The sequence below is a fragment of the Xyrauchen texanus genome, chromosome 7 (assembly GCF_025860055.1).
Source record: "Xyrauchen texanus isolate HMW12.3.18 chromosome 7, RBS_HiC_50CHRs, whole genome shotgun sequence".
NCBI classification, from domain to species: domain Eukaryota; kingdom Metazoa; phylum Chordata; class Actinopteri; order Cypriniformes; family Catostomidae; genus Xyrauchen; species Xyrauchen texanus.
Genome location: NC_068282.1, coordinates 40,994,103 through 41,010,164, shown reverse-complemented (window position 1 = coordinate 41,010,164; position 16,062 = coordinate 40,994,103). Strand labels below are relative to the sequence as shown.

Sequence of the window (16,062 nt, the reverse complement as noted above, 5' to 3'; positions counted from 1 at the left end):
TTAGAACTGCCAAAGGAAACTACCTGGTGTGACATGGACAAAATCCAATCACATTTGAATGCCCAAATAAGGGAATTCAAAGCTAATGGTAATATACTGTATGAGATGAACGTTTTGTGTCATTCTGTTGAACTCTGCGTCCGAGCATCACTGAGTCGCACTGCGGAGTCCTGAGTGCATTAAGTGCTCTGCTGCGCATGCTGTCTGCAGAGGCACACACCAAACTCCCACAAAAATATAAACAAACAAGTATACAATTTGATAGTGAACTCAAAGTGCTCCGGATTCACTTTAAACGATCAAGTATTGGCAAATGTTCCTGGTTCATACATGCAGTGTTAATGACATGCAGTGATACAGAGAAGGCACACACTTGTGGGTTTAATCAGAGCAAGTACAAATCATGTGTGAAGGTGAAGAATTTAGGAAAGATATCTATCTATCTATCTGTCTGTCTGTCTGTCTATCTATCTATCTATCTGTCTGTCTGTCTGATGGTTTATTTGACTATCTGTCTGTCTATCCATCTGATGGTATATCTATCTAGCTATCTGTCTGTCTGTCTGTCTGTCTGTCTGATGGTTTATTCGACTCTCTCTGTCCGTCCGTCCATCCGTCAAATTTCAATAAAATCAAATTACAGTCATGGGTTAAATGAGAACTAAGTAGTATTTTGGGTGAGCTGGTAAACTTATGAACTGCCAGACACAATCGAGGCAAACCAGCCAAATGCTTGATATAATCCTCAATTTCTTTTGCAACAAAAGAAAATCCTCATACTAGGTATTTCATCCGTCACGCCCTATATCCCTCGTGGGGTATGACTGAGGACCACTATTCATCCCAGTGCCAAACTCCAATGTCCAATCCCCTTCCCTCTGTCGCAGCTCTACTGTGGATCTTTTAAAAGCCCCTGCGCTCCACACATCCAGCACACATTCGCTTCTGTCTGCAAGCGGTGACACACCTCAGCTATTAGAAACTCGTAAATTTATTACTTTGACACATTAAAGATGGTTCTTCAGTGCACTATTCTGCACATGGGCCGCAAGAGTCTGCTCCAGGAGATGTGTAAGCAGTTTTTCCTGCAAGCCCACGGGCTGCACAAGTCCAGGGCGAGCGACTCTCTGGATATCGTGGCGCACAGTCCGGCGGCTCTCAAGGAGGAGAACATGGGGCGCCCTGCCGAGGAGGCACAGAAGGTGGAGAGAGTAAAGACGCTGCAAGAGATGCCCGGACCCAGCACGATCTCCAACCTCATGGAGTTCTTCTACCGGGATGGCTTCAGCCGCATCCATGAGATTCAGGTGAGTTGAGATGTTGTCAATTGGAGTTAATTTAACATCCTGTCCACACTGCAAAATAATCGCCCAATATTAATAAACTGACAGCTGTTGTATGATGGGAACGTTCGCCAGAGCTCCAGAAATCCACACCGACTGTCGCGTCGGAGTTTAGATGGGCTGTTGAATCTACTTTGCAAATGTCACCATATAGTGCTGTATTACACTCAAAAACAGTAAAGGTTATTTCAGTTAAATGATATCAGAAAATTGAGTGTTTGATGTTTTTGATGAATTTACAGCTTAACTCAAATGGTTATCAAGACAAAGACATTAACTCTTGGCACAAAACGCAACAATGGTGACAATAAACAAATAGGTTTATGCACAAAAGTAAAAGCTGAACATTAAATTACAAGTAACTTAGACTACAACAAAAACAACGTCAAAATAAACCAGTAAATAGTAAAAAAAATCGAAGTAAGTTCTTCATGACGCAGTGCATGCTGGGAACATAGCTGTTATTTTCAACAACAGTCGATAGTATGTAATTTATATGCTGCTAAATTACAGTTGTATACTGTAGCTATATAAACAATATACAGCCGTTAATTTCAGCAACAGCAAGACTCCAATTTTACAGTAACATGCTGGCAACCCTGCTGCCAGCTCTTTACTGTTTTTTGACAGAAAATCTTTAAGTGTAAATTTGGAGTTTTGGAATTTTATTTAAGTGCAGTCTGGCGAGGGGATCATTTGCAAATTATATAGCAAGCAATAAGGTGTCTCTGCCAAAAACTTCAGAAATGCCCTAATATAAAGGCTAGATTATTAGAACTTCTCTAAGAAAACTGGCCCAATGGAGACCAGTGCTATTCCATCAGCCTAGTTTCCATCCACTTTTCGCTCTATTTTGTTATCGACAAAGTGAAAATGCGTGAAAAGTTTTGGCCGAAATTTGCCGTCTTCTGCCTGTTTCCATGCAAATGGCCTTTATCGAAAATCGGTGTGCATAATAACGTCACACCTTAAAAAAAAACACATTGTCGCATATGTTTTTGTTTATCGCAACAGAAATCTGCCCTTAAGCCGTTTCAATATAGAAATGTATGTTTATCGCTGATTCGCCTCTCAGATGTCCCTAATTTTTTTCACTCTGAAGTTTTGGTAAAATGGGGAGAGTATTGAGACAATTCATAGCAGTTAGCCAGCTTAGACTACTGTCATTTTAATTTCACAAATATATGCAATCAGAAGATGAGGAATTGCAATCAAAAAGGAGCAGTTGTCCTTCTGATAGGACTTTATTGGTCCTGATGTTGCGCATATCGCAGGTTGCCATCGGTTCGAACCTAAAAGCGAATCGCAATGGCCCTGTTCAAGCGGGATACCTGCACAAAGTAGTGGGGGAAATTTTCAGTCTTAGTGTAAGGACCATCCATCCGAAAAAATTATGCGGTCTAATATCAGGGTTTACATATATGAATTATTACTGATATTAAATAGGATATTTTGAACAATCATCTAATCTAAAGCATTGCCAGCACAACTGCATTATGTCCCACATATCTGTCCAGCAACTTTTAATGACCAACGACCAGAATTTGACTGTAATCTAACATTTTAGCATCATAATGTAATTTACAGATTTTGGAGAAGCTCAGCAAATGCGATCCGAGGTAAAGATGGTTAGATTTAAAATATTTAAACGTTTAAAATGTTCAAAAGCTCATTTTCTGAAATTGAACTCAGCATTGGACAAATAGTTCTGATAGTTTATAAACTTGAAAAAATTGCAGAACATTCTGATAATGTCATTCAGCTGACTTTTTTTTGTCTACAAAACAGGGTAAGGCTCATTTAAGTTTGTGTAAAGAAAAGGCATTAATAGGTCAAAAAGGTTTATATGTTTTTTAATTTGGTAATTTATTTAATTTCATACAGGGAATTTTGCCAGCATTTGTTCAAAAGTAAACTAAACAATAATTCAATAGAATTGGGTTATATGTTAGTGTTCCAAAAAAAGCACACTGATGTTTTTCCTCCTAGTATTGTGTAATTATTTTTAAATTTTAAACATCTTTGTGCACATAAATGATATGTTTTTTTGTATCGTGGGCTGATTCTGTGACTGCCGTCTATTATTTTGAAAGTTGTGTAAAAGCAACTTTAATAAATAAATGGATGGATGTGACAGGGCGGAGGGTGGGGCCATGTCATGATTTTACACACCCAGTCCCTTATCAGACTAATCAAGCCTCCAAGAGGGATAAAGGCCGACTGCGGATGGTGGTGCGATAGAGAGAGAACATTTACGGGCAGCTGTCCGTCCTATGTGTGTGTTTGTGTCTTTTGGTTTATTTCTTCATTAAACTATTATTTATAATGTCAAGCCTGTTCTCGCCTCCTCCTTTCCATTGAACCGCATTACACTGGTGCCCGAAAACCCTGGAAGGAGGAGGGATACGCCGTAGTGGAGTTATCGCAGCTACCATCAACCCCAATGGAGCAGACCAGTAGTTTCCTTTGGCAGTTCTAAATGAACAAGTTTGTGGTTTAGGGGCTCCTGGGGTAAGGAAGAATTTTACATGAATTATAAACCAGTTATTCGTGACAATTGAAGTATCGACTTCAGATTATACAGAAAAATATTATGTCGACAATAGTGTGCATCTATTTGTTTTTATGTTGTATTTTCTTATTATACTCTAATTATTCAAGTGCAATTTTTGTTGTCAATTAAAAAAAAAAAGAAAAAAGAATGAAGCTATTTCGCGAGTTCGAGTCACGCCATTCGCTTAATTCACGGCGCCTGGCTATTCCCGTCTTTGCATTGACTTTGTATGTATTCACGCCGTGCAAAATGCTCGTTTTGCATTGTATGTGAACAATGTAAGTAAGTCTTAGCACAGTGAAATGTCTTCCAGGATACCTCTCGCTAAAGCAAACAGTAAGCGGAGAAAAGCACAGAGTTGTCTTTGTGTTGTCTTAACATGAATGGGTACAGAAGACTTGAAAGGAGATGAAAATGGGGCAACCTCACTCAGATGTCACTACAAGGACTGCATTTGCAAACAACCTCAAGTATTTGCAAATGGGCCATCCTTCCCAGGAAATGTGCTCTCAAACATATTGAAACAGATGACTAACAGTCATACAGTTGTGGAGTCATAGAATGGTCAGTCAGGAAATATGTGATTTGGGCGAAGAAGTTTTTGTGCTGTATTAGCGTTTTGAAAACTGTTTCCTCATTATATATAGGGTACAATGAAGTAAGGCACACCTTAAGGAAAATTAGCTTTTTTTCTGGTCACAAAGTGTATAAAAATATACATAACTTTTTTTTTTGGTGTCAGCGTAAGTCCAAAACGACATAAACAAAACAAAATAAATTACTCCGTGCAACCTTCAATTCTTCAAGGAAGCTACTTTAGTTTGTAAAGAATTTCATAAATGGGCACAGTTTATATTTGTCTATAAAACTAATTTGAAGCATTTAAGCATATGCCTTTAGATCAAACATTTTTTATAACCATGAGAAATGTAAATCCAAAATTCATTAGTCAAGTGTGTCCAAACGTTTGACTGGCAGTGTATATATATATATATATATATATATATATATATATATATATATATATATATATATTCATAGTAATCAGTGATGATGACCTTAATGCAGATTAGCAGGAGCTCAGCTTCAGATATCCAGGCTTTGTTAAGCTTTAAATCTGAAGTATACTTGACTTATTATCAGTAATCCACTTAACCACATGGAGAGTGAAGTGAATTGGCAATTTTATCGGCTGTAAGAAAAACATTTAATTAAAAGTCAACTACAAGGAGGTGAGAGGTTTAAATGATTACATGTCATTGGCGAGACCCACATAAATCAAGTGTGCAAAATAATTCATGCTCTGCCCTTTCTTGTAGATTGAACACTCTCAGAAGTATGGGAAGATCTTTAAGTCTCGATTTGGACCTCAGCTGGTGGTATCCATCTCTGACAGAGACTTGGTTGCTCAGGTTCTCAGGGCTGAAGGTTTGGCACCTCAGAGAGGAAACATGGAGTCCTGGAAGGAATATAGAGACCTGAGGGGGAGATCCACTGGACTCATTTCAGCGTAAGAACCTTCTAATGTGCTGTCTGGTGGAGGAGTGAAGTAGTTGAGTGGTTTAAGAACTGTGCTGGTAACTGAGAGGTTGTAGGACTTTACAAGGAGTTATTCATAAATGCATCACCACTGTGCTTCGTTGGTACTTCCAACTTGGGTTAGAAGTGTCAGGTAAATTACAAAATAGTAGTGCCCCTACTAAAAAGACCAGCCATTAGACCAGGAATTACAATTCCATTGTAATATAAAAAATGTTTGTGGTTTCTCAGTCTCTGCTTACAAAGATCGACAATGTATGACTTGTTTTCCCTAGCGAGGGGGGCGAGTGGCTGAAGATGCGCAGTGTTCTTCGTCAGCTTGTCATGCGCCCAAAAGATGTAGCCGTTTTCTCCCCTGATGTTAATGCCGTGGTATCTGACCTGGTGGACAGAATCAAGACACTGCGAAGCCAACAGAATGACGGCCTAACTGTCCTCAACATCAATGACCTATTCTTCAAATATGCAATGGAAGGTGAGCCAGATGTTTTTGTGGTAAATCCAAGTATATTCCTTTAGCTCTTGCGTTGATCACAGATCACGTTTTGGCATCCCTTCAACATTACTCAGGGTTTTCCATTCATGTTTTTTTAATTTCCACTACCATTATCATAGAGATGTTTTTTTTAATTAAGTGGAGAATCAGGTAGCACTGTATAATGGTCTTTCTGAATTTATCTGGAGTGGAATTTCAGGGCTTTTTATAAATTAAATTAGATCTAGCTACCTGGGAAGTGTGAGTAATCCTCCTTGTCTATCATTTATAAAATTAAATAGAATTAATTATTTATTCCACAGACAGATAAGGCTTAGTTTTGAACAGTGACCGAATTGAATTTATTTAGCATCAGATCTAAAATGTTTGTATTTAGCATCAGATCTAAAATGTTTGTATTTAACCAGTTTTTTAGAAAGCAAGTGCTATTATTTGATTAAGACATAATTTGTAATCTGCAAAGCACATACATATAAATCTATATAATACCAAAAGTGGATGTGGTTTGATTTCAATGTTAACTTTGCTAGGTGTGGCAACCATTTTGTATGAGACTCGACTGGGCTGCTTGGAAGACAAAATTCCCAAGATGAGTCAGGAGTACATTGCTGCACTGCACCTCATGTTCAGCTCTTTTAAGACCACCATGTACGCCGGTGCCATTCCCAAATGGCTGCGTCCCATCATTCCCAAACCCTGGGAGGAGTTTTGCAGCTCATGGGATGGCCTCTTTAGATTCAGTAAGAGCATGGGGAACCGTGTTGGGGGTTCAGTGGCCTTTTAAAAATCTGTTTGCTTCAGTGATGTGTGGTTGTGTTTGAATTTTGTATGTTTTTTTTAGGCCAGATCCATGTGGACAAGAGGCTTTCAGAGATCAAAAAGAAGATTGAGAAGGGCGAAGCGATTAAAGGAGGGTTGTTGACTCATATGCTTGTCACCAGAGAGATGAATTTGGAGGAGATCTACGCAAACATGACAGAAATGCTCCTGGCTGGGGTTGACACGGTAAGCACACAGGCTTCTGGGAAGATTTAATTGCTAAGAGGTTGCTCTTTCATAGATTATTAGACTTAATGGAGATCTCAGCTTAATTTTAGTATCAACTTTGTCTTGGATGTTTCTCCTAAAATTCCTGTGAAATTGAAGTTGATGCAAACAAGACGATTGTTGACATCAGACTGATTCCACTGTTAATTCGGGGACAGGAGGGTGAGAGTTCTGCTGCTGAAATTGGTCTGTGCTTACCAGAATTCAACTGCCCCCAGTGGCAGAAGTTGGAAGTGTTCAAAGGGTGGTGCCCAAAGCCACTTGTATTATTAATTGTACCTGACGTAATTCAGTCAAAAAGAATGCATATTTTATTAACCCTACTTCTTAATCCAAAACCTAACCCTGAACCTCACCGTCAGTGGAGTAAAAATGTCATTTTTGAGTAAAACTACAACACTTGTCAGTAATTCAGGAGAATGAGGTCGATTTCAGGGTAAATCAACTAGAGGTCGACCGATATTGGATTTTGCCGATATCGAGGAGGTGGAGGAAGACCGATAACTGATTAATTGTCCAATCGTTTAATTTTTATTTTTATCAATGTATAGAATTATCAAAAAAGTATTTCCTTAATATGAAGCTGCAAACATTGAGGCTGCAAAAGTCCAAAATGAATAAAATCCCAAAAGCTATTTATTTCGAACCAATATTTCAATAATAACGTGGAAATTTAAGATTGTGTGCATTAGAGGGGACCAAAAAAACACCAGAGATTCTTATTTTGAAATGACAGAGACTTGGCTAACTTACAAGGCTCTAGATGCAAGTACTTAACAAATTTAGCTTTTTATAGCCTATATATTCACCTGATGAAGAGTTTTTATGTATGTATTTAAATATTCACCCACAAAATTGAAAAAAATTTAAAATATCGGCATAGATTTTTGCAGATAACCGGTAGTTCTAAAAAGCTACTGTTGGCACTGATTAATTGGTAAAACTGATATATTGGTCTACTTCTAAAATAAACATTCAGAGGATGCATGTCGATTTTCCCATGTGATCATGTTGTTGACATACAGTACGAGAATAGAGCTTTCAAATGAACATGGATAGCGTAGTTTAGATAATTAGGTCTTGTAAGAATTTGATGACAAATGTGTAATTTTATTTAGAAATCTCTGACTTTTGATAGCAGCCTTTATGTTGGCAATACAACATTTTTGAGTTCTCTTCTGAAACAGAGAAATGTGAGGTTATTGGGGACTTTTTCTCAGGAGAAACATTTTAGAAGCAGGAGATGCAAAGCTCTTCGTTTAATCTCATTGCTGTCTAAAAGAAACATTTGAGGAATTACAGAAATCTAATTTGTGACTTTTCTGTCCCATGAAGCCAGTTTACATCAGGCCATAAGATTAAATATATTGTCATGGTAGATTCAATTATACAGTGTGAAATATGACCTGTTGGCTATTCCTGCACTGACGTGATGCTTAGTTGTAGTTATACAAAGCCTCCAAGCTGCGAGTGTGTGTGTGTGTGTTATAGTTGTGTATTGAGACAGCTGGTGAAGTGTTTGCCTCTAATGATGATGACAAACGAACTTTCTCATTAGGATGGTGTCACCGGGCGCCTTTTTTTCTTACCATGAACTCTTTTCAAATGGTCAGATCGAGACGGGTGTCCAAGGTCTCCATGGAGATCTCTGTGTTCACCTGACCTCACGCTGACCTCTGCCCATAAGTCTTACCAACAGCTATTCATAATAAACTAGACGTGCCAAGACTCTCCTGTTTCACCGATGTGTCTGTTGGCATCTGCTTCCCTTTGATCTCTGTCTCTTTGTTTTTTCAACTGTAGAATCACGTCTTTTCATCTCTGGGAGCCAGGTGCCTGTTTTGGGTACCTTGTAAGGAATTAGTCACCTAAAAATGACAGAGTATGGTGTAATAAAACTTTGTTCACACTGCACACAAATCTGATTTGGTTTTCAAATTAAATCTTTAGGATAATTTTGCAAGATGTGAAATTTGATCCATTTGTTCCACTATATCAACACCGTTTGCTAAATTAATGATGCAGGAAGCATTATGATGCCTTGAAATTTTGTCCATTAACAGCTGTATGTGTGGAGAGAGAGGACTGAACATTTTTTAATTGACACTTTGCTGTTGTATGAGAGAACATGTGTAATGGATGCATTACTGTAGTTACACGTTCAGACATATTCTGTGTTCAATACATTTACATTTCAAACCAATTATGGACATGGGTTGAATTGGGTTTGCAAATATTGGACTTCTTGTGGTATTTTGCTGTTCAGACTACAAAAAACTAAACATATTTCAGTAAGATATGCCCCATAATCATATTTTTGTCGCCGGTCTGCACAAAGCCAAAGAGTCAGCAAAGAGCTGTGTGATCACTGGAGCTAAACACACATGGCAGAAGCATTTTTGGTTTTGGTTGAGGATGAATGGGTGTAAGTGTGGCAGCTGTTTGATCATAAAAATATCATGGAGGGAGACACCAACATGGGAGTGATCGATGTTGACTGGGTAATCTTTGAAAGAAACTGGAAAAAGCACCATGGGGGATGGTGGATGGGTTTTTAGGCCAGGGACCTTAGAGTATCAGTGGCTATATAATGGACCATCATATGCAACACTACAATACATAGTGGTGAAAATTTTTCTACGGGCTGAGGTATTAGATAATGTAAATATTGCTATAAATCTTCAACTTTCTTTCCTTTTGTGTCTCCTCCTCTTCACCTCCCCTCTGCAGACCTCTTTCACACTGTCATGGAGCGCATACCTTCTGGCAAGACATCCCATGGTACAGCAGGAGATCTTTGAGGAAGTGGACCGTGTGCTGGGTGGACGGGTCCCTACTGGAGAGGATGTTACTTCTTTGCCCCTGATTAGAGGGCTTGTAAAAGAAACGCTCAGGTAGGCTCCGCCCACTAATGGTCAACAGGCATGTTTCTAGAAGACATCTTAAATGATCGGAAATCAGAAACATTTGTGAAGTTTGACAAGATGTCTTAACAAAGCCTGAAAGTTTGCAATAGTTTTTATAGCTTGAGAGTTAAATGGTTATAGTTTAAAGGTTAAACGGGCCTTACGGTGTTCTGGGTGGCTTTAGGCAGTTGCGATGTAGTTCTGGTTGGTTACTTGGGCATTGCTAGGTGTTTGCTAGATAGATGCATTTTTATCTATCTGATACTCTTTTATTACAGTTAATGGCAGGTGCATGTGCTGGCACTGATCAGCAACACGGACAACCGAAGTATATGTAGGCTTTAGTCAGAACATGTTGCAGGACTGTGCCGAGTTTGGAGGATATGGCTTGAAAGCTTTAGGAGGAATAGAACAGTCATAGGTTTTCAATAGAAGTCTACGGGTATGGGATTTTTGATTGTTTGCTATGGGAAGCTACTGATCAGAAAGTCTAGTCTTTCTGAAAAGATATAGCACACTTAGTCAGAAAAGGCTGTAGGACTGTATTAAGTTTGGTGGATGTAGAAAGCTGTTGGAGGAGTTAGAGCTTAGGGTTAGGAGATTTAGGGGTTTACCAAGCCAACATATTTTAAGGAATTGCAGAGTTTATTCAGTTAATGACACCTAGACAGTGATCTTTCAAGAAACAAGCAGTTTTTATTACAATTTACAGAATGTCTATTCTTAAAGATTCTGGGCTCATTCATCTCTCTCTTATGCCTGCAGGCTTTTCCCTGTTCTCCCTGGAAATGGCCGTGTTACACAGGATGATTTAATCATTGGAGGTTATTTCATCCCTAAAGGGGTAAGAGCAGATATTGTGTGACTGTGTGCATATGCAACAGTACAAATATGCCTTTGTATTAATAGAATGAATACATTAATTTTGTATTAGTAGTATTAATATGCAATATGTACTGTATATACTATCAGAACTTGCCAAATGCTACTATCTTTCTTGCAATTCTAAATATATTCATTACCATGGCCAAAATATATGTATAGATAGGGTGTGGCTAGAAAAATTACAGTTCACTTGTGTTGTCAGTGCAATTTAAAGAACAACCAAAATCAAACACTCACCAATGAGTCATACCATGAAAAACGAACAACTTCCTCTATTCACAGACTCAGCTTGCTCTGTGTCATTACTCCACCTCCATGGAGGAGGAGAACTTCCCCCATGCTGATGAGTTCCGTCCAGACCGCTGGATCCGCAAGTATGCCTCTGACCGCGTCGATAATTTTGGCTCCATTCCGTTTGGTTACGGTATCCGCAGTTGCATCGGTAAAAGAATAGCAGAGCTGGAGATGCATCTGTCTCTTACACAGGTGTGTGTGTGTACGTGCATTTACATGTACAGCTGAATAAATGTAGCATATTCATGCAATTATTTATGTCAAAAGTACCTGTTCTTCGGGACTAAGAACTAAGTAATTACTAAAATTAAAAAGGTAACAATACCAGCGTTTCAATTCGGTCCTCGCACACATTACAGCTGCTTACAAATGCTTACACTCTCATTTGAGTGCGTGTTCTGATACTCCTTTAAAACATAAATCAAGTTAAAATTATGATATCTCCTAGTGTAGATTACAGAATAAACCGCTCGTTTTCTGTGACATGTGGAGTAATTGTAGACCACATATTTATATAATTAAACTAAATATATTCAATAATATAAATTAAATAATCACACTGGTCCATAAAACCAAGCCCGTTGTACATGGAGGCCTCAGTTTATTCCTGGGAGGCAGCAGATGCGCTAAAACTACAGAACTATATATAGTAAAATGTATTTTATTATTATTATCACCCTCAAGATTGCTGTTGTACTGAATAGAAGTTTTCATTATTTAGTTTGTTTATAATGTGAAGCTGTGTTGTGGAGCTCTTTATTTGACGTAAAACAAGAGTAATGTTGTGTTTTAGATTATTTTGTGAGGATCTTTACTATAAAATATATTGTTTTGTTGAAAAGTAACAGTTCTATTTTCATTTGATTCAAGTTCGGATTAATTTGATTAGACACATTTTGATGATGAAATTTAATTCAACTTTTAAAACATGGAATTCTGAAAAAGGGGGAAATATAGAATTTGGGAAGAAATGTAAAAAAAAAAAATAATAAAATTCGTAGGGTCCTACTAAAAAAACTTGAAGCAATTTTTACTTAATTGACAAACACTCAAAGGAAACATGCTATTGTTTTAATTCATCTACATTTAAAATATAACATTTTAATAGGCTAATGGAGTGTGTTTAATAGCATATTACGTATTTTTTCTGTGATATAGAAATTGGTATCGACATATGTGAAAATTAACTGGTATCGGTACCAACTACATGCAGTATATAAATATAGTGTTTGAATTAATTTGTCTAATGGTATGTTGCTATTTTTCTCTATCATAGATCCTTCAGAACTTCCACATTGAGGTGTCTCCCCAGACCACTGATGTTCGTGCTAAAACTCATGGCCTCCTCTGTCCGGGAGCACCCATCGACCTTAGATTTGTGGACCGAAAGTAGACGACCATTACACTATGTGTAAATACAGTATTAAACTTAATCCACCTTGTGCTTCTAGAAGTCCAAAGATGGTTAGTGTCATTATGTATTACAGTACTTTTAGCCCTTATATATATATATTTGGGCTGCCAATTTAATGCGTTAATTCAGTGCGATTAATTTTACAAAAAATAACGCGTTAAAAAAATTAACACAATTAATCGCATGCCCCCGGACCATAATAGGTAATATTCCTGAAAATGCAAGCTTGTAGTACCACCTGTTTACTCCAGAGGGCAGTAAGTGAAATTTCAGCTGTATGAGCAACGTGCAGTTTATACAGTGAAGAAAACACTTCAGTAGGCAGAACAACACAAACATGGGTTACATTCTTGCGTTCAAAACACTTGAAGGATCTCACTTGAAGGAGATGTGTTTAAAGATTGAGTATTAAACTATATTTAACTTGACACAGTGACCTAAACATTTTATGTTTATGACAGAACACACCCGAGAAGCTACAAAAGCATGTCTTGACGCAGGTGTAAATTGACGGGCTCTTAAACAAGCCCTCATAATAAATCTCCAACTGATTGACAAATTCACTTGTGTAATGATTGACTTATGATCAATATAATATGGTAGTAAACAATACATTGTATTCTAAAGCCGCTTTTTGTATTGTCTTATCAATGATTAACTCTTCTGCTACAGGAATGTAATGCATTGTAATTATCTGAATATTTTTTTAAATATAAATTTATTATCGATTGACAGCCCTAATATATATATTAGTTTTAAATAGAGTTTCTCTTTGGTTGGTAGTTTTAGTAATTATTGCTGCTAAATAAGAATGTACAGATCCAAACAGATGACCAAATATTTTTTAAATGTTTAGAACTGGTGTTCTTTTATAATATAAAATCAATACCAATAACTTTCAGAATTGTGTTTTAAATGGCTCATCTTTTTTTTAAATTAAAATTTAATTCAAATTAAATTAAATAACTTTTTTCCCTCTTAGCTTAAAAATGTATGTGGTCAAGAAAACTTTGTATATAGAAGTTTTACAATTGCATTAGATTTAGCATTAAGCTCCTCATTTATTTAACATGGATACTTGCACTTACTTGTATATACACACTTAACACTAACGTCATAAAATATTGTGTACAGGAAACACTTCTAATTAGAAAGATGTTCATCTTGATTTTAGAGTTACTGTCATTTTCTTATGAATATGAAATATGTCTTTGTCATCTGGGATTTTGTCATGTGGGAAGTTTTTACTCTGAGGAATACATTTGAATGCAAAATACAAACTTGTGCCTCTTTGTTAGTGCATTAGACTTGTTGGCAAGAGATGGATAATGGGACATGTTGAGAATGAACTACTTCAAGAAAAAAAGGTGAAGCCACTCAAAAATGCATTGTCAAGTTTGGAAGGGTTTGATATGTTGATACTGTTGAAAGAGTTGCTGAATTTTGGAAGAGAATAAATAAAATGAATGAATTGCATTTTATTGCATCGGTTTTATTATTAATCTGCTATTAGTCTTCCTCAATTCCCTGTTTTCCCACAGAGCAGGAACACGATGACTAAAAAGAAGAGAAAAAGTTAATAATTGTCTTCATTATCAGGTTTACCTATATTTCATGAAATTAAATGATACAGACTAGATTTTTGCCTTTCAGAATCATTGCACTAGAATGCCTTATGTAACATTGACTCAAAGAGGTCATTCTGAAAAAGTTGTGTGGGATGATGCATTTAATCTATTTAACACCGATATGGCAAAAATGACATATGATTCTTCACACATTGCTCACCCCATTATGTTCTTGTAAACTCTATAACTGAAGGTTTGACTGAAACATGATGGAGGGTTTTCTGAAATAGAGACCATAATGTTACTAATGTTTGGAAATACATTTGGAAATTTCAAGTTTTACTATGGCAAAAAAATTTAATTATATATATGTCTCATTACCATAATCAGTAAAGACATTTTACTTTTAATATTTCTATTTTTAAATAATTATTCTTGTTGTGTATTGAACTAGAAAGTATATAACAATTATCATAACCATAATACAGTAATATTTACTCTATTACAATGAAGATACTGTTATACAACTATTTTTTTTATTAAATCAGCATAAATGAAAGACACTAGTACAAATACTACCATAATACTATTTAAGGAGATTGTTCAGCCAAAAACTTTACAAATTCTCAAATTAGATCTGAGCATACTGGAACAGACACACTACTGTAAAATTCCCCCCTGGAACTTTAAAAAACCAAAAATAATCTTAGACTTAACAAGAAATAAAAAATACAAAAATCACACAAATGTCTTTCAACTCCTTTTCATTAGAGAAATATTTCCATCACATATCCCAATATATGCAGATGGATCAAAACCTGAGGATCATGTATCAGCTGCATTTGTGATCAACCATAAAAAAAGGAATTTCCATCCCCAATCACAGCTAAATTTTTGCAGCAGAGACAAACGCTATGATCTTAACACTGGACTTCATAAAGACTATGCAATAGAGAAACTTTCTGATAGTTACAGATTCAAAATCTTGTCTTCAAGCAATGTCATCTTTAAAAAATGGTCACCCAATGCTTGTAAATATTCTATGCAACTGCTGGATTTGGAGGCCCAACATTTTTATTTCTGCTTCTGCTCGGTACCTGGACACTGTGGAATTCCAGGAAATGAGGAAGCAGACACTGCTTCAAAAGAGGCTTTATCAGCGGATTTCCAAAAGTGTCCAATACCTCCCACTGACCTAAAACCCATAATAAATTCATATATTAAACACAAATGGCAAACTGAGTGGGATCAATGCATCATTAACAAACTCCATGAATTGTTGGCAAAAGAAATTCCTCTCTGTTTTCAAATCGCTGGGACCAGATTGTTTACACCCACTGTCGTATTGGTCACTCCAGGTTGACACACAAGTTATTAATATTAGGAGAAGATTCACCAAAATGTACCTTCTGCCAGAATTCATTATCCCTAAAACATGTTTTATTAGACTACTGCTCTTAACCCCATGAGAAACCATTTTTATTCAGTAAACACTCTGGAAGAAATGTTTAACAATATCAAACCGAACGCAACTTTAGAGTTTTTAGGAAGAACTTAAAATCATTACACATTTCTCTCCACGGAAATGGCAATAGAAGCTGGCATGACGTTAAAAAACAAACAAACAAACACCCAAAAACTTTCACTTTCAAATTCTTTCACGGTTTGAAAGTGAAAGTAAAAATGGAGATTGATAGTAAAAAAGGACTTAAAGGGTTAGTTCACCAAAAAAAGAAAATTCTCTCATCATTTACTCACTCTCATGCCATCCCAGATGTGTTTGACTTTCTTCTGTTGAACACAAACAGATTTAATAACACTGTTAGCAGTGTAAATATGTCAGCTCTTTAGTTCCATAAGTGAATGGTGACTCCAAAAAGCTACAAAACTTAGATAAAGTCAGCATGAAAGGAATCCATAAGACACCAGGGGTTTAATCAATACCTTCTGAAGCGATCCAGTTTGTTTTGGGTAAGAACAGACCAAACTTGGTGATACTATATACCATCTATCAGT

The 16,062-nt window shown here is 36.7% G+C and overlaps 1 protein-coding gene and 1 long non-coding RNA gene across 2 annotated transcripts; one reads left to right on the top strand and one right to left on the bottom strand.

Annotated features, from left to right (window-relative positions):
- The first annotated feature begins 951 nt into the window (after positions 1–951).
- On the top strand, positions 952–13,954 carry LOC127646815 (cytochrome P450 27C1-like). The gene is made up of 9 exons (XM_052130719.1): positions 952–1,307; positions 5,217–5,407; positions 5,712–5,911; positions 6,463–6,672; positions 6,774–6,937; positions 9,710–9,873; positions 10,651–10,729; positions 11,053–11,256; positions 12,341–13,954. The coding sequence occupies exons 1-9, from the start codon at positions 1,014–1,016 to the stop codon at positions 12,455–12,457; spliced, it is 1,623 nt and encodes a 540-aa protein (XP_051986679.1). The 5' UTR covers positions 952–1,013; the 3' UTR covers positions 12,458–13,954.
- A 10-nt stretch (positions 13,955–13,964) lies between these two features.
- LOC127646816 (uncharacterized) lies at positions 13,965–15,845 on the bottom strand. Its single transcript, XR_007970972.1, has 4 exons — positions 15,805–15,845; positions 15,144–15,241; positions 14,267–14,327; positions 13,965–14,035 (listed from the first exon to the last, which is right to left on the bottom strand). It is a non-coding gene; the product is annotated as an uncharacterized LOC127646816 (long non-coding RNA).
- Between the last annotated feature and the right edge of the window lie 217 nt (positions 15,846–16,062).

Coding starts and splice junctions, on each gene's coding strand:
- LOC127646815 (XM_052130719.1), top strand. CDS start 1,014: ATGGTTCTTCAGTGCACTATTCTGCACATGGGCCGCAAGAGTCTGCTC. Junction 5,408..5,711: donor TCCACTGGACTCATTTCAGC/GTAAGAACCTTC, acceptor TGTTTTCCCTAG/CGAGGGGGGCGAGTGGCTGA. Junction 9,874..10,650: donor CTTGTAAAAGAAACGCTCAG/GTAGGCTCCGCC, acceptor TTATGCCTGCAG/GCTTTTCCCTGTTCTCCCTG.